The sequence below is a fragment of the Mchenga conophoros genome, linkage group LG8 (genome assembly GCF_057382185.1).
Source record: "Mchenga conophoros isolate Kocher_MC1m ecotype Shallow Benthic linkage group LG8, M_conophoros_male_GT1.1, whole genome shotgun sequence".
In the NCBI taxonomy this organism is placed as follows: Eukaryota; Metazoa; Chordata; class Actinopteri; order Cichliformes; family Cichlidae; genus Mchenga; species Mchenga conophoros.
The window spans coordinates 14,717,942-14,741,462 of NC_140533.1; the positions used below are offsets into that span (position 1 = coordinate 14,717,942).

Here is a 23,521-nt window from a genome sequence, read left to right on the forward strand (position 1 = left end):
CTGCTCTCCCCGGCTTGCACAGGGGAGTGTCTAGCTGAGCATTTGCTCTTCCTTCGGACACTCGTTTTTTGTTTTGCCTTTTTTATTTTCGGAGCAAACCCGGGTGGGGATTAATTCTCTGTTGGGGGTAGGCTTGTCGGTGCCTGTGGCACTTGATGATTTGCCTTTAAAGTGGCCTCGAGCCTGGTACGCTCCAGAAGCTAGGACAGGCTAGAGTCTGAGTAGGCAGGACTGGGGGGAGTGTGGGTAGAATTTTTTAATTAATGGTTGACTTGACACAACACATTTTTCTTTCGCCTGTGTGTAGTTCTGTAGTGAAGGCGTTGTGTGTGGCCCTTTAGTGGTTTGCTTGTGTTTTGCAGGCCGTTTTGAGTTTTCATGGCCACTTTTGATATTGCTGGGTTTACGGCAGAGCCGTCGCTTGCCCTGCTGGATGTTTGTAGGAAGAGGGATCTGCATGAGCTGGCTACAAATTACGGGATCAGTGTCTCCACTGGTCTACACAAAGCCGAGCTGAAAGCCACTCTGGTGTCCGGGTTGTTGGAGAAGAGGGTGGTTGTAATGCAAGAACCCCCGAGCACACCCGGCCCGGCTGGACCAAGTGCGGCGCCTCACGTTCCAGGCCAGGTTGTAGAACCATCAGTGTCTACACCTATGGACCAGGTGTGAGGTTGAGAGGTACCGGCTAGAAAGCAGACCCATCGTTAACCAAATGTTTTGCTGCCGTAGATGAGAGTGATCATCTGACAGGAGACAGGAAGCAGACATTTGTTGTATGTGATGGATTGCTAATGCGCAGGTGGACTTCAAAGCAAGGGGAGGACTGGAGTGTAGTCCAACAGATAGTGGTCCCGGCTAGTTTGCGTCAGCACGTGCTACAATTAGCCCATGACCATTCATGGTCAGGACATTTGGGGATAACTAAAACATATGACCGTATTCTGCAGCACTTCTTCTGGCTGGCAATGAAGGCAGATGTTGCGAAGTATTGTAATACTTGTCATACGTGTCAACTGGTGGGCAAACCAAACTGTGCCCCCCGCCCCACTATGTCCAATACCTGCTGTTGGTGAGCCATTCGAGCATGTTTTGGTCGATTGTGTTGGTCCGTTGCCAAGAACACGAGCAGGCAATCAGTTTTTGTTGACCATAATGTGTTTGTCCACGCGGTTCCCTGAAGCAATTCCTCTGCGGAGGGTCACCACTGCAAACATTACTAAGGCGCTAATCAAGTTTTTCACCACCTTTGGTCTTCCAAAAACAGTGCAAACAGACCAGGGAACTAATTTCTTATCTCGAGCATTTAAACAGACTTTAGCTTCCCTGGGCGTCTCTCATTCTGTGTCTAGTGCTTATCACCCAGAGTCGCAAGGTGCACTTGAGTGTTGGCACCAAACACTTAAGGCCATGCTAAAAAAGTACTGCCATGACACAGGCAGAAGCTGGGATGAGGGTGTCCCCTTTGTACTGTTTGCAATATGCAATGTTAAGCAAGAGTCCTTAGGGTTCAGCCCAGCTACCCTTGTGTTTGGCCGCGAGGTGCGGGGCCCGCTAAAGATGTTGAAAGAGAGGTTCCTTAGTGGGGGTGTTCCAAAAACTAACGTGGCAGATTTTGTGAAGACATGTAAGGATCGTTGGCAACGTGCTACCTCATTAGCGAAAGAGGCCCTGTGTACCGCCCAGGCGTGCATGAAGACGTGGCATGACAGAAAGGCTGTGAAAAGGCATTTTCAGGCTGGGGACAAGGTTTTAGTGTTGCTACCGGTGCCTGGTTCTGCTCTTACGGCCCATTTCGTGGGACCGTACGTCATAGTGAGGAAAGTGTCTGAGACAGATTATGTTCTCAGTACCCCAGAGCGCAGGAGGAAAACGCGCCTGTGCCACATCAACATGTTAAAACCCTACCATGATAGGGAAACCCATGAGACTGTTGCCAGTGCGGCAACCTCCAGCTCTGTCTCTGCCACCGTGCTGAGTGTAGAGGCCAGTGCTGACAACGATCTGCATATACTTTCTGAGGGACAACAGTGTGGACGGTTGGCGAATTCAGCTTACTTAGCCGAAGTAACGGCCCACTTGTCTCATCTGTCCCCTTCACAATGCGAAGATGTGCTTAATCTACTGCACTCCTACCCCTCTCTCTTTGGTGATGTGCCCTCGCGTACTAATGTTTGTGAACATGATATCGATGTTGGTGACGCAACCCCAATCAAACAGCACGCGTACCGCTGCCCTATGGGAAAGCGCGAGGTGATGAGGAAGGAGGTCAATTATCTAGTGGAGAATGGTTTGGCGACACCGAGTCACAGCCCTTGGAGCTCTCCATGTTTACTTACGCCCAAGTCTGATGGCACCCCACGTTTCTGCACCGACTACCGTAAGGTAAATGCAGTGACTGTCGCCGATTCTTTTCCACTTCCTCGTATGGAGGACTGCATTGATAACATAGGTCCTGCCACATTTATTTCCAAACTGGACCTTCTTAAAGGATATTGGCAGGTGCCTTTGACCCCCAGAGCCTCTGACATTTCTGCATTTGTCACACCCGACCATTTCATGCAGTACACCGTGATGGCATTTGGCATGAAAAACGCTCCGGCCACATTTCAGCGCTTGATGCAGCTGGTTTTAGGAGACGTGCCTCAATGTAATGTGTACTTGGATGATGTAGTAATACACACAGCCACGTGGGAAGAGCATGTGGCCATCCTACGATCGGTATTTCTGCGACTGGCCGACGCCTCGTTGACCCTAAATCTCGCTAAGTGCGAGTTCGCCAAAGCGACAGTCATGTACCTGGGGAAACAGGTGGGTTTCGGGCGGGTACGCCCAGTGGAGGCAAAAGTCGAAGCTATCCTCAGCTACCCGGCCCCAGCCACTAGGCGGGAGTTAAAGTGGTTCCTGGGCATGACTGGATACTACTGCTGTTTTTGCAAGAACTTTGCTGTAGTTGTGGCCCCTTTGACAAGGCTATGTAGCCCCAAAGTCCCTTTTGAGTGGTCAGGGGAATGCCAGCACACCTTCGAGTCTGCAAAATCCCTCCTTTGCAGCGCCCCAGTTCTGGCTGCCCCTAACTTCTCTCAGCCTTTCAAGCTGGAAGTCGACGCCGGTGCCACCGGAGCTGGTGCGGTGCTGTTACAAGACGACGCAGAGGGTGTGTGTCACCCAGTCTGCTACTACTCTGTAAAGTTCAAGCGCCATCAGCTACACTATTCCACCATAGAGAAAGAAGCTCTAGCGATGCTGATGGCCTTGGAGCACTTCACTGTGTATGTGGGCTCTAGCTCCTTTCCAGTAACGGTGTATACAGATCACAACCCCCTCACTTTCCTCCAGCGCATGTACAACCACAACCAGCGACTAATGCGCTGGGCATTGCTGGTGCAGGATTATGATCTGGTTATCCAGCACCAGAAAGGGACTGAAAATCTGGTGGGTGATGCACTCTCACGCAGTGCATAGTGATGGGTCTATTCTGTGTTTTGTATAGTGTGGATATAGGGTGGGGGGAATGTTACATCCTGGGAGGCTGTGGGAGTGTGTGGGCGTGGTGTTGTCTTCTCCCTCTCCTCCTCCTTCGTTCTGGCCCTTCCCTTGTCTCTCTCTGCCCCTGCCTTCTCCTTTAGGTCACACCTGCTGCTCATCTGCTCTCGTTACAACCAATTACCCTCAGGGGTGATATAAGCTGGAGAAGAGCAGTGTGGAGGAGAAGGGAGAGGTTTCTGGTGGATTTCCTCTGTGCTGGTCAGAGTGTGCTACTGGCCTAGGTGTGCAACAGCCTGCTGTGTGTGACCAGCCTTCTGGTGTGTGGCTCTTTGTGAGTAGTGCTTAACTGAGCAGTGATTGCCCAGGAGTGACGGCGGCCTTCATTAGTTTGTGTGGCCTGCCTGGATATTGTTTGCTAGCAACGTTGCTGTCTCTTTCTGTTGAAGCCTTGTTGTTGCTTCCTTTGTTGAAGTGGTCATTACCACTTTGGGTTGACCTCCCTGATTTCTCATTAAAGCAGCGGTGCTGTCTCCTTTTGTTGTTGCCATTTATATGATTATTGAGGTGTTTGCCTACAATAAAGATCTATTTTATATTAAATACCTCTGCCTGGCGTTCTTTTCATTCCACCTGGATCTAACTTATTCTGTCCCTCCTGTTATTTCTAAGGTATGTTTTTTATAAGTTTGTTATATGGCGGGTCATAATCATTCGTTCTGTAATTAACTGTTGCAACATGTCAGAAAATATGTTTATTCCTGATCTTGTCTGGGCAAAGCCTGCCATCTAGTGGGTTGACAGGGTAGCACCATGTTAGAGCGCAAGCAGTGGTTTTCTCCCAGCGCTCGACAGGGAAGGTCCATTTGGCTGTGTCTCTGTAAATTCCTGCATCTGACGCCCTTGAAAAGGCATAATCTGTAAGTGTGGCAAAACGGTTTATTGTTCCCACTTATTAGTACCTTGTTCAGCAAAGTAATGAGCTTCTTGTGTGTTTAGCGAGTTTGTTACATTACTAGCACAAGCTAGCTGTTAGCCCTTTGTTTAGCCTGCTAACATGAAGCATACCAGCATGTGGTGTTAGCTGTATTTCTTACCATCTCTGTATCTCTTGATTGTGTAGTGACTGTTTACATAAGTCAACAATATTTAATGTAATCTTTGTGTATTTGTATGGAGAGTGAATACACTGTATTCTGTTTCTGTTATTACAGTTTTACAAAAAAGGAAAATAAGGATCAGTAAAGCTCCGAAGAATGCCACGCGGTCTCCTGAGTGTTTACTGAAGCCATTTTATGTTTAGCTCACTGCATAAGCTGGATAGAGACATTCAGCTGAGGGCAGAAGATAACTGTTACTGTCCCCCACCCTCATCGCCTAGCTTTTAAGTGGGGACGTAACATCATGCACATGTGATCATATTGGGTGGCTGTAGCTCAGGTGGTAGAGCAGGTCATCTACTGATCGGAAGGTTGGTGGTTCGATTCCCGGCTTCCCCTAGTCTGCATGCCAAATATCCTTGGGCAAGATACTAACCCGAAATTGCTCTCCGATGCATTCATCGGAGTATGAATGTGTGTGAATGTCAGTTGTGCTTGTGCGAATGGGTGTGAATGGGTGAATGCACAAGTTGTGTAAAGCGCTTTGAGTGCTCAGAAGAGTGGAAAAGCGCTATATAAGAACTAGTCCATTTACCATATACATTATCACATGTGCATGAGTTAGATACTTAAAGCTGCAATATTCTTACCAAGATAACTGTCAGGCTCCAAAGACACATCCTCATATGTTTTCACCTTCTGGCCTCCTGTTGTGTATTGCACGTAGCCTCCCTTCCACTGGTTTGCACCAATAATAGACATCTGAATTCCCTACAGTGTAGACATACATTTTGTATACAATTTATTTTACATTTAAAATCTGGACTGTGTTTACCTGTCTGTTTGCCCATAGAACTTAAAAACTGCCAGAGAGGCACATGTGAATCTCTCTTTCTATGACTAGACTGTCTGGTGAGTTTCTGGTAGTTTTAATTACCTCAGGCACATAAACTGCACTGAATCCCTCTTGAGACATTTCCATTTCCAGTGACTCTCCACTGCTTTGAGATCCTGTAATCAAAAATAAAAAATAAAAAAGGTGAAAGAGAGAGACAATACAACAAATTCCAATTTGCAGGTTCATTTTTTAAATGTAAAGTTACATTTAATTTTAAATGTGACTCTAATGAATAAAACAATACAGTCATTTTAGTTGCTTCATAGTGAAGCAGCTTACACAACAAATAAAAGTTCACTGCTTCAATGCCAGGACACAGATCCTCAAAATGAATGTGAAAAAGATCCTTGAGAATAAGTGAACAGCTGATAGAAGCATTCAATACAATGTAATTATTTACTTTTTTTAGAACATTTACGAGAATTTTAACTAAGTTATAACTATAAAGTTATGTTTGTACCTTCAATGGAAAAAATTTTGTCCTGCAGATTCTGTCTTATTACTTTAAGTGCATCAAAGTTCTCCACCTTAAATACATGTTTGTCTGAGGGAGATGATGCAATGGTGTCCAGTTCTTGTTTTGCTGCATCCTCACTAAATGCGTTCCCCACCTAGGATTGTTGAGAAACATGTTTGAGTCCTCATTCTATGCAAAATGATTTGCCCACTTTACTAAAATACAGTATTTAAACTTCACCCAATTTATAATAACATTTACACACAGGTATTTAACTCTAACACTCTAACACTTTCGAGCCTATCCCAGATGTCTTAACCTATCCCAATTAACCAATCCCCACTAACGACACGCCACCGTGCCACCGTTCTGCCCACTGCAACAAATCAGTTTGTAAATTATAATCACTCCTGTACATTCCATGATTGACTATAAGTGGTATTATTTCAAATTGGAAGCATTTAGAGTACAAAAATTGTTCGACAGGAGCTTCATAGCATTGGTTTCTATGGTCAAGCAGGTTCTGGAAGTGTAGTGAGTGGGTGGCTCAGGACTTTTCTCCCTATAGTGCAGCATAATGTGACTGTAGTCTGGCAACTGAATGAAACCCACTATTCTTATAAAACTCAACATTATGCAAGTTTAAGGAATGGAAGTACTTACCCCAATAGCAAATCGAACAATGTTTTTACTCTCTGCTCGCTTTGTTGCATCTCGTAGATTCTGCCGATCATTAGATTCTCCATCAGTAATTACTATCAAGACCTTCTTCACATTTGGTCTGGAACCACTTTGTTGTTTGAAAACATTGTTCCTGTCAAATTAAAAATAATAATAATAATAATGATTTGAAAATAATTATTTTGCAGTCCATCTCGTAAATTCTATTCTATTAGGTCAGGGGTGGGCAATTCCAGGCCTCGAGGGCCGGTGTCCTGCAGGTTTTAGATCTCACCCTGGGTCAACACACCTGAATCACATGATTAGTTCGTTACTAGGCCTCTGGAGAACTTCAGGACACGTTGAGGAGCTAATTTAGCCATTTAAATCAGCTGTGTTGGTTCAAGGACACATCTAAAACCTGCAGGGACACCGGCCCTCGAGGCCTGGAGTTGCCCACCCCTGTATTAGATAAATTACATGATTATTATTTCAGCATGCATCATTCTATTTTGCAGTTCTTTAAGTTTTGTACAAATCAATGTAATACAATGATAATGAAAGTTCTTGGCCACCTTTCGACATTTGTAAAATCATCTATCAGGAACATTGGGGTAACTTTTGACTTTGGACGAGATAAGAATATGAATATTTTCTTCTTTCTGCTCCTTTTCACTTATGGGTGCAGTGTTATATCAAGGGAAATCATGGTTTGTGTGTATTAAAGGATAAACTGTTGAAACTGCTGAACCAAGTGTGAAATAAAAATAAATAAATAAACAAAGGTTCATGTCAAATCTCTGGTTCGGTCATGATTTTATCACTTAAGAAACATTGCTAAATTAAGTCCTATTGTATCACGCACTGAACTGGAGATTGTTATACATACATTCATTTCATCACATTTGGATTACTGTAATTGTACTGTTTATATGTCTAAGAAAAAAACTCCTTGGAATGTCTGCAGTTTCTTTAAAATGCTGCAGCAAGGCTTTTGACGAAATCTTCTAAGTACTGACACGTGACACCGTTGCTCATACAGCTCCCCATTGAATTCAGAGTCCATTTTAAGATTCAGGTTCTTTTAGAGCTCTTTATGAACAAGAACCAGCTTACATTATTGAACTGCTACAGCTCTATGTCCCCAGCAGGTCCCTGAGGTCATGTGATCAGGGCCTACTTGTTATACAGCATACAAGGCTAAGAACTAAGTGAGACAGAGCTTTTGGCACTGTGGCCCCAAGACTGTGGAACTCTCTTCCTCCAAGCTTAAGATCTGTGGACTCAGGAGTCTCTTTTAAAAAACAACTAAAAACTCATCTTTTTGGAATTGCATTTGGTTAACTTTTTTGTCTGTTTTGTTTTAAATACCTTGGTATTTCTTTGTGAAGCACTTTGTCAAGGTCAAGGTAGGTCAAGGTAACTTTATTTATACCCAAAGGCAGGGTAAATTTGCTTTACAGAAAAATGACAGCATTTGGCATCCCTTTAAAAACACACATACCTAGTAAATATATAAAGCTCACTGTGGCACATATATAGTAATTTTAATATTTCAAATCAAAAACAATTCTTATTTAATTCAGTGACAGCAACGGGGACAAAGCTATTTTTATAACGCTTTGTCCTGCATCTCGGAAATAGAAACCTCCGTCCTGAGGGAAGAAGCTGAAATTCACCCCTTAGAGGATGGGAACCATTTTTAAGGATTGATAAAGCCATCCTCTGTACCTGCTTGGAGTACAGGGAGGCTAAACAAGACTGTGGCTCACCTATCAGATGACTGGACCATCTCACTATCTGATTTAGAGAGTTTTTCTCTGTGACAGAGGTCTGACCAAACCATGCCACCAAACAAAAGGATAAAACAGACTCAATAAAAGAACGATAAAACAAAGTTAAAATTTTTTGGTCAATGTGGAAATGAACAAGTTTCCTAAGGCAATAAAGGTGCTGGTGACCCTTTTTACAAACTGATTTGCAATTTTGATCAAAGTTCAGTTTTTCATTTATTATGGTCCCAAGATATTTATATGATTGCACTTGCTCTATTTTCTGACCTTTAATTAAAGTGACTCCATGCCCATTTTGTTGTTTCCTAAAATCAACAACCATATCTTTTGTTTTAGATATGTTCAGCTGGAGATAAGACTCCTCACACCACTGAACAAAGTCATCAATGACTGGACCGTGGTTAATTTCACCCTCTTTCAGTAAGCTGACAATAACAGAGTCATCTGCATATTTAATAATGACCCTGTTTTCATGTCTGCCCTGACACATATTTGTATAGAGAGTGAATAATAAGGGCGATAGGACGCACCCTTGAGGAGAACCTGTGGAGGAGAACACTGGGTCAGACAGAACCCCATTTATTCTCACTCTTTGTGACCTGTCAGTTAAAAAATCTAAAATCCAGCCCACCAGGTTTTTCCTGATTTCAAACTGTTCTAACAGTCTTTTACTTAAAATATGGGGCTGTATTGTATTAAAAGCCGAAGAAAAATCAATGAAAAGAAGTCTTGCAAAAGTCCCTTTACTCTCTACATGTTTAAGAATTAGATTTAGTAAAGTCAAAAGTGCGTCCTCCACTCCTCTGTTGGGCCTATATGCAAACTGCATTGGATCCAGCTGACCTTGAGTCTCTTTCATAATCACATTTCTGATGATTTTTTCAAAGACTTTCATTACAACTGAAGTGAGGGCAACAGGCCTGAAGTCGTTTAGAATTTTTGGATGGCTAGATTTAGGGACAGGAACCACGACTGCTTCTTTCCAAAGAGAGGTTGTGTTTGCAAGGATTTGTTAAAAATAACCTGAAACATAGGACTGAGTTCATCAGCACAAGATTTAATTAGGCGGCCACTAATATTATCAGGACCCTGGCTCTTGTTCACATTGACTGTATGAAAGGCCTTTTTAACATCGCTGAGTTCAATGATAAAGTGCTGAGTATCTCTCAGTTTCTGTTTCAGTTCCAAAATATCCTCGCTAAAATCAGAAGAACTAAAACAAGCATAAAACATGTTTAAAGCATTTGCAAAATCTCTGTCTGAATTAAAACCATCTAAAATGACCTGACTACTGCTCTGGGGATTTTGAAACCCTGCTATGGTTTTCATACAAGTCCAGGCAGACCCAAAATTTTTTGCAGCAAATTTGCTTTCAAGAAGGTTTTTGTAGCTCTGTTTTGCTTTCAAGATCTCGATTTTCATTTCCTTGGTGGCTGTCTGAAAATCGGTAACAGCCCCCTCTTTAAAGGCCTGTCTCTTGTGATCTTTGTCTTGAAAAGTTCTATATAAACAAAACTTTATTTACTTACTTACTTAAAAGTGTTTTGAATTTAGCCTTAGTTGGGGCCATATCAATCACTCTGTAGAAGATAATACCCTGAAGCACAAGTTTGTACAGTGTCTCTTTTTAAAAGGCTTCCTTCAGTCACACAGTTCATACAGTAATTAGTGTTATCAGATTAAAAGAAAAAAAGTCATCTGGACAGGAAGTCGAGACAATAATGTAACTGCAATGCTTCAGTTATATCATTGTATTACTTACATAACATGTGTGATGGCCTTAGCCGTGTAAGTCCATCCCCTCAGCTGTCTGATTCTATCGATGTCAGTCTCCACTGATTCAGATGAGTAAAACTTCTTAAAATTAAAGTGAACCTGCGGATCAGTAGAGAACTGGGAAACAGAAAACTGAAAAACACAGAGAAACATACTTAATAAAAGTAAAAATGAAGTTGATTTATGTCTTTGCTATGATTTTACAGAGGGACAACAGCTACTCACCTGTGTGTCACTTGATAGAAAGGATTTGATTAGATCTTTCACAAAATTCTTCATAGTTTGAAAATCAGTAGAACGTACGCTGCCTGAACCATCCAACAGAAAGGCAATGTCTGCTTGTGTTCTACACTCTGTCAGAGAAATGGATTCAAATTTAATTTAATTTTGAAGGGTTCATTTTAATATTTTTTCACACTCATATCATGCAAGCAAAAGGATTTTGCATCTTGGTGTGTGTGTGTGTGGTGGTGTTTGAAACATTATTTCAAACACCATCTACTGTTACCTGGAATAGAAGAAGGAATGAAAGGTCCAAAATTATTACGGTCCATCTGAAAGCACACACCATTATACATGGTGATACTTTTGCAGTCCTTTGGAATGGTTGGCCCACACACCTGAGAGGAGACAAAGCCACGTTATCAAAATACAGCAGGCTGAATATTTCCATGTCACTTAAACTATGCTTAATTCAATATAAAATAAAACAATTTAGGGGGGAAAAAGAGAATTTCCTACACAACTCCTGAATCTGCTGACTTGCTGAAGTAATTAGTATATTTGTAGTCTTTTTAAAGAAGATAGACTGATAAAGGGAGATATATACATATATAGAGAGAGAGGACAGAGGATTTTGATCCTCACATATTTTAACAAAGCAATGGTAATGTCTGCAGTTCAGTAACTCACCACAGTGTTTTTTGCTCTGGAATCACTTTTCATTGTCAAACCAAGCGACATGTTGACTGCAAAATACGGTGCTGTATTGAAAACATTGCATATTTGTTAAAACAGTCATAAAATACACTTTGTGAAAAGAAAACAACATTCAAATTAAAAACTGCAACGTGCCACAATTCATGATTTGGCTAAGCCATAAGAAGCGGTATTACATCTAGACTGGAAACTGAGATAAACAATAGTTTTTGGTACATTTTCATTAGGATGGAATGCAAAACAGAATTCAATTTCACTGTTACTTCATTTAAAAATTTAAGAAATTACAAAATTTAAATCGTAATAATTTTAAAAAGTTAATTGAATGTTACATACTAAGATGTCCACTTTGGAAATCTACTGTAACTTTGATTTGATTTAAACAAATGTATGTGACAGGATCTGTGGAGAATTTCTTACTATCAGAGTTTTAGCACATTCAGAAATGAATGGTTACCTACCTTGAAATTGTATATTTTGGCAGTTTTGGGGAGATGTGGTGCACTTGTATATTTTCCCTCTTTCATTTTGTGAATACTGTTCAAGTGGAGCACTGACAAGCAAACTAAGAAAATAAATCCAGTCAATGATATAAGTCTAGAGAGCAAACTGTGGTTAGATAAACTCTTTATGTCCATATGGCATAAAACATGATAAATGAATAAAAAATAAATAGCAGTAATCGTAAACATTCAGCTGCAAATCTATGTTTAACAAAACAATCCATGTCCTGACTTACTCTGATTGTCTTTGCACCACCTGGTAGCCAAAACCAGCAGCAGAGTTACTCAGGGCCCTCCAAGCCACGGGATCAATATTGAAACAAAGTGCAGCATTTAACACTGAGAATTAAAAAAGAAAGATGAGCAACAGTAATTTTATTTCAAGCCACTGTGAAGGATGATAATGTGGTTATAGACCTCTAATTATATTCACTTTTAGGAAACTGTAAATAGTATATGAGTTGCGTTCATTTGTTTTTTTTAACCATGATTTATTTTATTACCACTAGAGAGCACCAAAGCCAGACATTTTAAAGTTCTAAACATTGTGGCTCAGAGCAAATTTTCCCTTGAAATTCAATCTTAAATTTCACTGTAGAAACTTATATATGAATTGTGATATAATCATTCTATAGTGAAAATCTACAACCATACACAACAGAGTCTTTGTTGAAAACAAAGCTACACCTAAACTGTCCTGTTGGGGTTTTTTATTACAAAAACAAAACCTTCCTTTTTTGGGCATGCTAAGAACAGGCATGTGACATCATATAGCTCTTGCCTGTTCAACAATGACAGATTCATGTCTTAGTTTCCAGAAATATAAAGTCATCTAATAATTTACCTCATCAGCATGAACTTGTTTTTCGTGGCTTTGAAAGGAATAAAGAAAAAAATTGTCATATACACTACCAGACAAAAGCTTGGACACGCCTTCTCACTCAGTGGTTTGTGTTTAATTTTAGTCCTTTCTGCACTGTGGATACATACCAAAGACATCCAATTCATGAAGATATATGGAATTATGTTGCAAATAAAAAATTGATAAATAACTCTATGTCTTTTAGATTCCTGAAAGTAGCTACACTTTGCTTTGTTGACAGCGCTGCAAAGTCTTGTTGTGTTGTGCAAAAGTTAGGTTGGTACACAGCTGGCAGCAATATTTGAAAACTGTTAGAATTCATATTATGGAAAGAACCAATCAACTAATTAAGAGAAACGACAGTCCATCATTACTTTAAGAACTGAAGGTCAGTCAGTCCGACAATTTCTACAACTTTGAACGTGTCCCCAAGTGCAGTCACAAAAACCATCTGCTGCTGCTGAGGATACATTCATCTGAGTCACCAGCCTCAGAAATTGCAAGTTAACAGCACCTAAAGCTCAGATAAATGTCACACAGTTCTAGTAATAGACACATCTCTACATCAACTGATCAGAGAAGACTGTGTGAATCAGGCCTTTATGGTCAAATAGCTGCTAAGAAACCACGACTAAGGAAAAGAAACAAGAAGAAGAGATTTGTTTGGGCCAAGAAACACAAGGAATGAACATTAGACCAGTGGAAATATGTGCTTTGGTCTGATGAGTCCAAATTTGAGATCTTTGGTTCCACCTTCCCTATCTTTGGTGAGTGCGAACGGATTGTCTCTACATAGATGACTTCCACCATGAAGCATGGAGGAAGAGGTGTGATAGTGTGGAGGTGCTTTACTGGTGACACTGCTGGGGATTTATTTAAAATTGAAGGCACACTGAAACAGCATCCTGCAGCGACATCCCATTCCAGGTTTGTGTTTAGTTGGGCCATCATTTATTTTTCAACAGAACAATGACTTCAAACATAGTCCCCTGACCTAAACCCAATGGAGATAGTTTGGAATGAGATGGACTGCAGAATGAAGTGAAGGGTCAACAAGTGCTCAGCATCTCTTGGAACTCTTTCAAGACTGGTATAAAACCATTTCAGGTGACGACCTCATGAAGCTTATCAAGAGAATGCCAAGAGTGTGCAAAGCAGTAATCAAAGAAAAGGGTGGTTGTTTTGAACAATCTAAACTATAAAACATGTTTTGAGTTATTTCAGACTTTTTTGTTGACCAAATAATTCCTTATGTGTTCATTCATAGTTTTGATTCCTTCATTGAGAATCTACAATGTAAACAGTCATGAATATAAAGAAAAACTATTAAATGAGAAGGTGTGTATTTCCCTCAGCCTTTGTTCTTTTTCCTTTTTTATTAACATTTCTTCTTAGTTTTTACACAGGCATGAATTTATATTCTGTCATAAAAAAGAGCAATAGCCAAACGTAACAAAGTTGGATGCCGTGACAAAATAACATAAATCAAAGTATGATGTGACATTCATGTGAAAAGCTTCCAATTCTGAGTAGCACTGAACAAAACAATCAGATATGTCAAATGAACACATGAAATCATGTCCTGTTCTACTGTTTGTTTTTGATAAATAATGAAGAAGTTACTTTCCTCAGTATGACTATTTAAGAAATACTTTTTTCACTCAGTAAACTTCGACAACAGAAAAACAAAACATTTTAGTATTGAAGGTATTTTTATAGTCAAACTAAGCTGATTGTAGAGTTCAGCAGGTAGTTTGGTTCAGAGATAATGAAATGTAAGTAAGGACATGACCATTGCCAATGTAATTCTAAATGATATCTTTTCCCTTCTAATATGTCGTACCTGCTTTTTAATACCACAAGAACTATATATAGTTTTTTACTGAAAAATGTCACTGTGCTTTATTAAGTAGAAACACTAAAGTCATATTTTCACTTTTTGCATAAACTTATAATTAGAGAACAAAAGACAAATTCAGAATGCACAAAGTTGTCTTACCTGACAAGAATAGTGTAGCACTAATTACCCAGTTCATTGTGTTACTCCCATGAAAAACACAAATGACACATGAGTTCAGTATTACTTCTGCTGATAGTGTCAGAGAAGGAGATGAAACCAACATGCAGAAATCATGAGACAGTTGTTCCAATGTAAGAGGTTCATTTAGAGGAACTCTTAAGTAGGAGGAGCAACACTGACTGTCTGTTTGATGCTACACCACACCGTGGTGGTATGGTTTAATGTGAATTAACCTCTTAATTTCAAATAAACAATAATAAAACTCACAGTAAACAGACTAGAAAGTTTATTAGTTTCAGGGTAACAAGATCAAATTAGTGTAATTTTGAATATTATTTAAAATAAGAAATAGCAAAATAAAAACTCTCTCATATCTGTTCCTCTTTGCTGATGTGAAACTAAAAGTGTTGGTTAAAATTTTTTTTATTGAGATTACAGTGTCAACTTCTTTTCATAGTACTGTGGTGAAAATGTAAAAAAACATTTAAATTGAAGTGTCTGTCCAACTCACCAAAGCATGGTTTAGAAAACCTTCTTCTTGAAAAAAAAGAATCTAAAAATAAAAAGTCCATTTCTCCTTTTCATCTGACTTCCTCTGAACTGTTTCATACTATCTGTGAGAAAATTTGCTAATGTGCCACTTTTGCAAGAAGCATGAGCTGGTCTCCAGGCCTGGATTAAATATGTACTCTGGCAGTTGGCAGTTTGTCTTGTAGTTCGAAGGTTGCCGGTTTGAGTCCCGGCTCCGACAGTCTCGGTCGTTGTGTCCTTGGGCAAGACACTTCACTCGTTGCCTACTGGTGGTGGTCAGAGGACCCGGTGGCGCCAGAGTCCGGCAGCCTTGCCTCTGTCAGTGCGCCCCAGGGCAGCTGTGGCTACAATGTAGCTGCCATCACCAGTGTGTGAATGACTGAATGTAGTGTAAAGCACTTTGGGGTCCTTAGGGACTAAGTAAAGTGCTATACAAATACAGGCCATTTACCATTTACCCCCATCTCACTGATGTGCACACATAACCAAAAGTGAAGCAATTTTAAATTACAATTTTATGTTCAGCACCAGTGTCAGGTAAGTTACTTTAAAAAAGTATTTAATTACTAATTACTAATTACTTAATCAATATTGTATTTAAAATACTTATCTAATTACTGTGTCTGAAAAGTAACTTAATTACTCAATAAGTAATTTAACTAAATACTTCTTAAAATCCCTATAAACCTTGAGTGGACAAACAATAGAAATTAAACTCTTTAAATAATAAATACATTTTTTTACAGACGGAGACTCTACAGCAGCGGTCCCCAACCTTTTTTGCGCCACGGACCGGTTTGTGTCCGACAATATTTTCACGGACCGGCCTTTAAGGTGTCGCGGATAAATACAACAAAATAAAACTAGTACCGGTACCGAAAAAAAGAAGATTTATTCATAACACACGTGAAAAGACCCAGGAAAACCGAGTTAACGAAAAAAAACTGATAACAATATAACGCTAAAAACCGATAAAAACCCTGAAAACCATACATTTCACACCCGAGTCTCACTCTCGCGGCCTGGTTCCAAATGACTCACGGACCGGTTACCGGGCCGTGGCCCGGGGGTTGGAGACCGCTGCTCTACAGTACGCAGCGGTAGCATCTCTTCCACAATGTAGCCTGCAATCATTTTTTTAAGCTCACCTTCAGATGCTTTCTGTGCTGCTGAAGTAAAATCACGTTTTGCCTGCTTAGCAGGAGTTGCCGCGGTGTTATCCATGGATGATGAACAAGGATCACTCAGAAGTCGTCGTCTATGCTCTCATGTCAGGTGCTTCAGTAAATTACTCGTGCTATTAACCCTTTAAGACCTACCATAGAACCAAGTCCGCCAGAGCTTATATTATATTTTTACATGCTGTGGAGCCATTTTTGGGAGCATTTCAAGTTGCTATACATCAATACAACCATTATAGCCCAGATTTTAATAATATGTATTCATTAAGTGCATAGTAATTACATAAATTGCAAAAAAGTGCAATAAACTACAAAAAAATTGAAAATCGTTTTTGATTTTTTAACATATATTTGTAGTTAGAGAAATTTAAGAGGCTTATCCCTCAAAACTGTAAATACAAAAAAGTTGCACAAAATAGTTTCCCACCACAGGAAATTTATTTTGAGTGTCTTCATAGTTTTATTTTTGAAATACACCAATTTTTATACACTGCAGGAAAAACGAAAATAAATATTAGAATCAGAATCAGAATCAGAATGGGTTTATTGCCAGATGTTGAGGTTTACAACATTAGGAAATTGCTGCGGTGCTTCAGTGCAAACAATAAGAATTAAAGTGCTATGTAGAAAGAAAGATATATGCATGAGATATACATGAGATATATACATGAGAATAGGAATTATGAGTGCTACGTAGAGAGATATATACATGAGTGCAGGTGGTGATCAGTGCCAGACATGAAATGATGCAGTGACACAGCGTAGGGTCATGTGTTAATGCCGGGGACAGTCATGTGGTTATTGTTCATGTGTCCAACAGCAGAGGGGAAGAAACTGTTCTTGTGGCGAGAGGTTCTGGTGCGAATGGACCGGAGCCTCCTGCCTGAGGGGAGCAGGTCAAACAGACTGTGTCCAGGGTGAGAATTATACTGCAAATTTGCAAAAAAGCAGCATATGCATCAAAATAAACTATTTCCAGCAGTGCAATATGAGTCCTAAGCATCCCAGAAACGACACAGAAAGTCATAAAGTCAAAGATAACTTTTAAAAAGAGCAGTATAGGCCCTGAGGCCCTGATCGCAAAAAAGACTACATTTCCGCGAAAATGACGTCACTTCCGGTTTCGGCCAGGTAATGGCGGAAATGCAAAAGTTCGCGCTGACGTCTATTCCAATGTAGGAAGTGTTTTGAACAGCTGATCGGACCGGCAAAGCTTGTTTCTGGAATATTATGTTTTTGTTCCTGCAAGCGCTTTTTATGCAGTTTTTGCAAAGCTTTATGTGGAAGGAAACCGTGACCTAGGACAAGCTGATGGCACAATATGTAAGTACAACTCCTCCGGTTTCATATGCAAAAAAAATTTTTGCGCTAGCTTACGTGGTTGCAGTGCTACCGGGATTTAAAAATAGTTAAGCATAACAGAGCGTTCCCGCTCCGATCGGCTCTAAAGGGTTAACAGCGGCCGATAGTTTTTACATATTACTGTAATATTCTTGTCTGCTTGGTTCAGAAACGTGAAGAGACGGGAATATGTCCATTTCATAAAACAGCCACACGCTTCAGCCGAGTCCGATATCTTCCACTTTAGAATACGACTATGCAGCAAACTGGCGCGAAATGACGTGCAGCTGCACCACAGCGATGTTAAAGCGGCAGAGTTTACTTCTACGTTTAGAAGACAAATTATTGAAATTAAATAATGATATTCAGCGAGTTTAATTATTTTACAGTGTAACCCAAGTACATTGTAAGTAACTGTAATTAAAATACCTAAAAATGAACAGTAATCAGTTACTCTACTTTTTCAGTGGAAAAGTAATTTAATTACAGTAACGCGTTACTTAGTAACGCATTACACCCAACACTGTTCAGCACTACTTTGAGTATCTAAAAATAATGAATTTCTAAAACCTCACCTAAATGGTAGAGGAATAACCAGCTGTCTCTGGTTGTATGCTGAGGTGATCAGACTACAATCTACATGAAGTCATCCTCATTTGCGCCAACTTCCCACCAGTGTTAACATATCCAAGGTGCAACATTTCACATCTCAGAGAATGACTCGGCCTCTGTGTGGAAAGGTTTTAGGAATATCACCAACTACAAGCCTAAAACCCCCCACTCCACTGATGACTTGCTCTTAGCCAACACCCTTAACGACTTCTACTGCCGTTTTGACGAGCCATCAGGCAGCCTTCACACCTCCAACGGCCCCAACAATAGAGGCACTTTGGACACTAATTCCCCCACCTCTCCCCCCTCCATAGAGCCATCACCACCTTCAAACTGTTCACCCCCCTCCTCACCCCACACAAAAGAGGATTTCACACCACCTCCTCCCACCACAACTCTTCATATTCATGAAGCAGATGTGAGGAAGCAGTTTAAGAACCTGAATGCTCGGAAAGCTCCCGGCCCAGACGACGTGTCTCCTGCCACCCTCAGACACTGTGCAAACGAGCTGGCCCCAGTGTTTTCTGGCATTTTCAATTCCTCACTGCAGGCATGTCATGTGCCTGCCTGCTTCAAGTCCTCTACCATAATCCCTGTCCCCAAGAAACCTAGGATCACTGGACTAAATGACTACAGACCCGTGGCTCTGACATCTGTGGTCATGAAGTCATTTGAGCGCCTAGTTCTCTCCCATCTCAAGACCCTCACGGCCCCCCTCCTGGACCCCCTGCAGTTTGCATATAGAGCCAACAGGTCTGTAGACGACGCCATCAACATGGCCCTACACTTCATCCTGCAGCATCTGGACTCCCCAGGAACCTACGCCAGGATCCTGTTTGTGGACTTCAGCTCTGCCTTCAACACCATCCTTCCAGACCATTTCCGAGGCAAGCTTTCCCAGATGAATGTGCCTGATCCCATCTGCCGGTGGATCACTGACTTCCTGACGGACAGGAAGCAGCATGTGAGGCTGGGAAAGAATGTCTCGGATTCCCGGACCATCAGCACCGGCTCCCCTCAGGGCTGTGTTCTTTCTCCTCTGCTCTTCTCCCTGTATACTAACTGCTGCACCTCCATCCACCAGTCTGTCAAGCTAATCAAGTTTGCAGATGACACCACCGTTATTGGACTCATCTCGGACGGGGATGAGTCTGCCTACAGGAGGGAGGTTGAACGTCTGGTGTCCTGGTGCAGCCACAACAACCTGGTGCTGAATGCCCAGAAGACAGTGGAGATTATTGTGGACTTCAGGAAGCACACAGCCCCACTCCCCCCCATCATCCTGACTGACGCCCCCATCACCTCTGTGGACTCATTCCGCTTCCTGGGTACCACCATCACCCAGGACCTGAAGTGGGAGCCCACCATCACCTCCGTCATCAAGAAAGCCCAGCAGAGGATGTACTTCCTGAGGCAGCTGAAGAAATTCAACCTGCCAACACGGACGATGATGCAGTTCTACACTGCAATCATCGAGTCCATCCTCACCTCCTCCATCACCGTGTGGTACGCTGGAGCCACTATCAGGGACAAACAGAGACTGCAGCGTGTTGTGCGCTCTGCTGAGAAGGTGATTGGCTGCAGACTCCCATCTTTGCAGGACCTGTACACCTCCAGGACATTGCGGCGTGCAGCTCGGATCTCAGCTGACCCTTCTCACCCTGGACACAGTCTGTTTGACCTGCTCCCCTCAGGCAGGAGGCTCCGGTCCATTTGCACCAGAACCTCTCGCCATAAGAACAGTTTCTTCCCCTCTGCTGTTGGACACATGAACAATAACCATATGACTGTTCCCACTCCTAACACATGACCTACGCTGTGTCACTGCATCATTCCATGTTTGGCACTGATCACCACCTGCACTCATGTATATATCTTTCTACGTAGCACTCTTAATTCTTATTCTCATGTATATATCTCATGTATATCTCATGCACATATCTTTCTACGTAGCACTTTTAATTCTTATTACTACTTTTATTTTTTCATGTCTATTTAAGTGCTATTTATGACACTATGTTTGCACCGCAGCAATTTCCTAATGTTGTAAACCTGCTCAACATTTGGCAATAAACCCCTTTCTGATTCTGATTCTGATTCTGATCTTTTCAAATGTTTGTTTTCTTTCATAAGCTATTTGAATGAGAGAAACTGAAACGAACGCCGTGTGCACTAAAGCCCGACTCTGTGAATGTGCAACCTTTGCTAAGCCTGATGGTTAACCTGATTTTGATAAACAGAGACTGACTGATGCAAGATGGTCTCGTGTTCACACTGTATACAGTGGGCATGTAGTGACGTGAAGGGCATTATCACCCCCTTAAACCCACTCACACACCTCCGATACAGGAAGTGAGGTGAATGACCAATCACTGTGGGCGAAGTAAGTCGAGGTAAGTGAGGTATGTCTTCATGTGGTGGATGATTTTTGCCCTGAGTTTCTCAAGGTTGTAGATGTTGTGGGGTTGCCTTGGTTAACAACCCTCTACACCAGCGGACTGAAGATGTTGACTCCCTCTGTGAGACAAACCTCGGGTCTATGAGATACAGTGTGATTATCCTCCTGGTGCGCTGGGCCAACTCTTTATGCTGCCAAGGATATTAAAGTGTACATGGGATTCTGCCAGGTGCTACTGGATTTGCAGCCTCAGGGTCACCTCTCTGCTTTTTATGGACGGTGTGATTCATCAGGTTTCTTCAGGCAGAGCCCTCCTGGATAGCTTTCAGCTCAATGTGAAGCAGGGTGAGTTTTAGCACCTCCAAAGTGCGAGGCTGTAGTTCTCAGACAGAAACAAGTGGAGTGCCCACTCCAAGTCAGGAAGGAATTGCTGCACCTGACGCTGTTCTATAAGAATCTTGTCATCTTTGCTAGAAACTGACAGACTGGTTAGTACAACATTTGCAATAATGCGGATGCTGTACCAGTTTGTTAGATGAAGAGAGAGCTGACCACAAAAGCATCTGCATTTTTGATATCAACTATGGCCACAAGCAGTGGATAGTGACTGAAAGTTTGAGATCCCCGATACATACAGAGAAAAAGAGCTTCCTCTACAGGGTGTCTAGACTCTCCCTTAGAGATATGGTCTCCATATTGAAAGGAGGCCTGAGAATGAGGTTGCATTCTGAATGCCTCCTTGGCAATGTGTTCTGGGCATCTCCTATCAGGAGGATGCCTCAGGATCATGTCCTGTGTCTGATTTCAGTCGTTTAACTACAGTGAACTCGTTTTCATGTTCCAGGAGTAATTTTAAAATTTTATGGACTTGGTGATATGGTGCGTCATCCTGCTGGAAGCAGCCATCAGAAGACAGGTACATTGTCATCATAAACAAATGGACTCAGGTAGATTGCAGCATCAATCAATCAAAGTAACAAAGTGCGAATCCTTCATTACTGTACTCAAGCAGAATTTTCAGGTATCTGTAGTTTCAGTTACTTTTACTCCCTATATTTTAACACAAATGTAGTTTCTACTTCTTACTTTTTCAATCTTGTTGCTTTTGGTTTACCACTCTTTATGGCAGATATTGTTGCTCAAAACTGATTTGAAAATCATTTCAGTTTCAAAAATCAAACTTATTTTTAGGAATGAAGCACTGATGATGGATACACTAATGATGTATTCATCATTAATTATTATTATAGAGAATAAAGAAGCCAAAAACATTTACGCATTATTTACAACATTGGTTATTAACACAGCTCTACAGGGTAAAAGCGTCAGGAAGTTGTGGTTGTGGTGCTTTTATATCTAGCTGGCATATCTAGGGCTTAGCTTTTGTTTAAGTGGCAGATGTAACTTTGAAAACAGCCCAATAAACATCAGTAATCACACAAACTTTCTGTGCGGTTTCCTGAACAGTGACACTGCTCAGCTGGCTAAAGCTACAGCTGCTGCATTTAACGGGAAGAGAAAAACATGTGAGATAACTTCAGTCAGAGATGGAGAAAGATGTTAGAAAGGAGAGAAATAAGAGGTGTCAGCAGCAGACTATATGATTTGGGCGGGCAACCAACTTTGACGATTAAATTCTGTTCTGTTCAATTCTTTCCATTAAATTTTTTTTAATTGCTTGTATTGCTGTGCTTCTGCTCAGTGTGTTAGTGCACACGTTCATACATGCTATACATAATTACAAATATACTATCTTGGTTCTGGGTCGGTCACCCAGTGTTGCCTTTATTATTATTTAGAATTTCTAATCTCTTGGTTTCTGTGCTCTTCCGGTGATCCATGTTCCCTCTTTCTCCCCTGTCAGCCATGTCTCCTTGTTTCAGTGTGAAGTCTATGTCTCTGCGCCTGTCTTACGTTTCCTGTTTTACTTTGATAGCCCCCTGTTCTTTGTTAATGTTTTCAGTTTTGCTTCCCCTTGGTCTCGTCATGTTTGATATCTCCAGACCCTGCTTTCCTCCTATGTCTTATTCCCATGTTATCCCTCTGTTTAATATTTAAGTTCTGTCTTCCTCTGTGTGTTCGTCTGCATTTCATCTATGTCATTTCTCCATGTTCCTTGTCTCAGGCTTTTCTGTCCCCTGGTCAACACTCCACTGAGGTTTTTGGTTCCTTTGTATTAGTTTCTGTAATTGCCTCCCAGTTTAGGTCTTTGTTTAGTTTAGTTTTGCCATATTCTGCTTCTCTTTGTATCTCACCCACTGTAAATAAAGCTCACTCGCAGTAAAGTCAGTGCCTGCACTTGGGTCCTTCTCTCACCACCCCACACGTCCTTCACCACAGCCGTGACACATACACACATAGTAGACTCTCAGATAAATGTAGCCACATTTATAAATATACAAAAATATAATATCTGTATTAAACTGCAGAAACAAAGCATGAAATGTATAGGAGAGATATTTTCTGTAGCCGGAGATGTCGATCGGTGAACTCACCACACGCGAAGACCTCAACATATTTCTATTTGTTTTACAATGTTCGAGTAGGGTCATGCTTTAAAATAAACTGTGCAAACTGATGAATGACCCCTTATTAGTTTCAAAGAGAGATGAGGGGTACAGTACTTCTCAAAGTCGGCAAAATCTTCTCTGTGATATGTTTACTTACCTTTTTCATTACCAAAATGACTAAGTTCATGTAACCTACACTTCTATAGAATTCAGGCTGTTAAAGAGCAGCTGAGGTGAAGAAGGTCAGTGTAACAAGTAACAGACACACATTTAAATTTAGCTGATGATTCACTCACTTCCACCTTCATGCAAGCTTTATACCGTGTAGGAGTTGAAATATAACATCTGCTTTTATCTTTTTGAATTCATTTGGCTAAATCTACAAAGAGCAGCAGCACAATCAGCTAATCATAGCCTGTAAATACAAGCAAAGAAAATTAATAAACAGAGTAATAAA

At 41.2% G+C, this 23,521-nt stretch overlaps 1 protein-coding gene across 1 annotated transcript in view; it reads right to left on the reverse strand.

Moving 5' to 3' along the window:
- LOC146568406 (integrin alpha-M-like) overlaps positions 1-14,600 on the reverse strand; it is a 32,647-nt gene extending 18,047 nt beyond the window's left edge. Inside the window, exons 1-11 of the mRNA XM_085284436.1 lie at positions 14,471-14,600; positions 11,846-11,948; positions 11,568-11,671; positions 11,080-11,150; positions 10,676-10,787; positions 10,393-10,520; positions 10,154-10,299; positions 6,602-6,752; positions 5,942-6,092; positions 5,521-5,594; positions 5,234-5,354 (exon numbers count right to left, since the gene is read on the reverse strand). Of these exons, the coding sequence (XP_085140562.1) occupies positions 5,234-5,354; positions 5,521-5,594; positions 5,942-6,092; positions 6,602-6,752; positions 10,154-10,299; positions 10,393-10,520; positions 10,676-10,787; positions 11,080-11,150; positions 11,568-11,671; positions 11,846-11,948; positions 14,471-14,594 (1,285 nt within the window). The 5' untranslated portion in view covers positions 14,595-14,600. The remainder of the gene's footprint in view (positions 1-5,233; positions 5,355-5,520; positions 5,595-5,941; positions 6,093-6,601; positions 6,753-10,153; positions 10,300-10,392; positions 10,521-10,675; positions 10,788-11,079; positions 11,151-11,567; positions 11,672-11,845; positions 11,949-14,470) is intronic.
- Between the last annotated feature and the right edge of the window lie 8,921 nt (positions 14,601-23,521).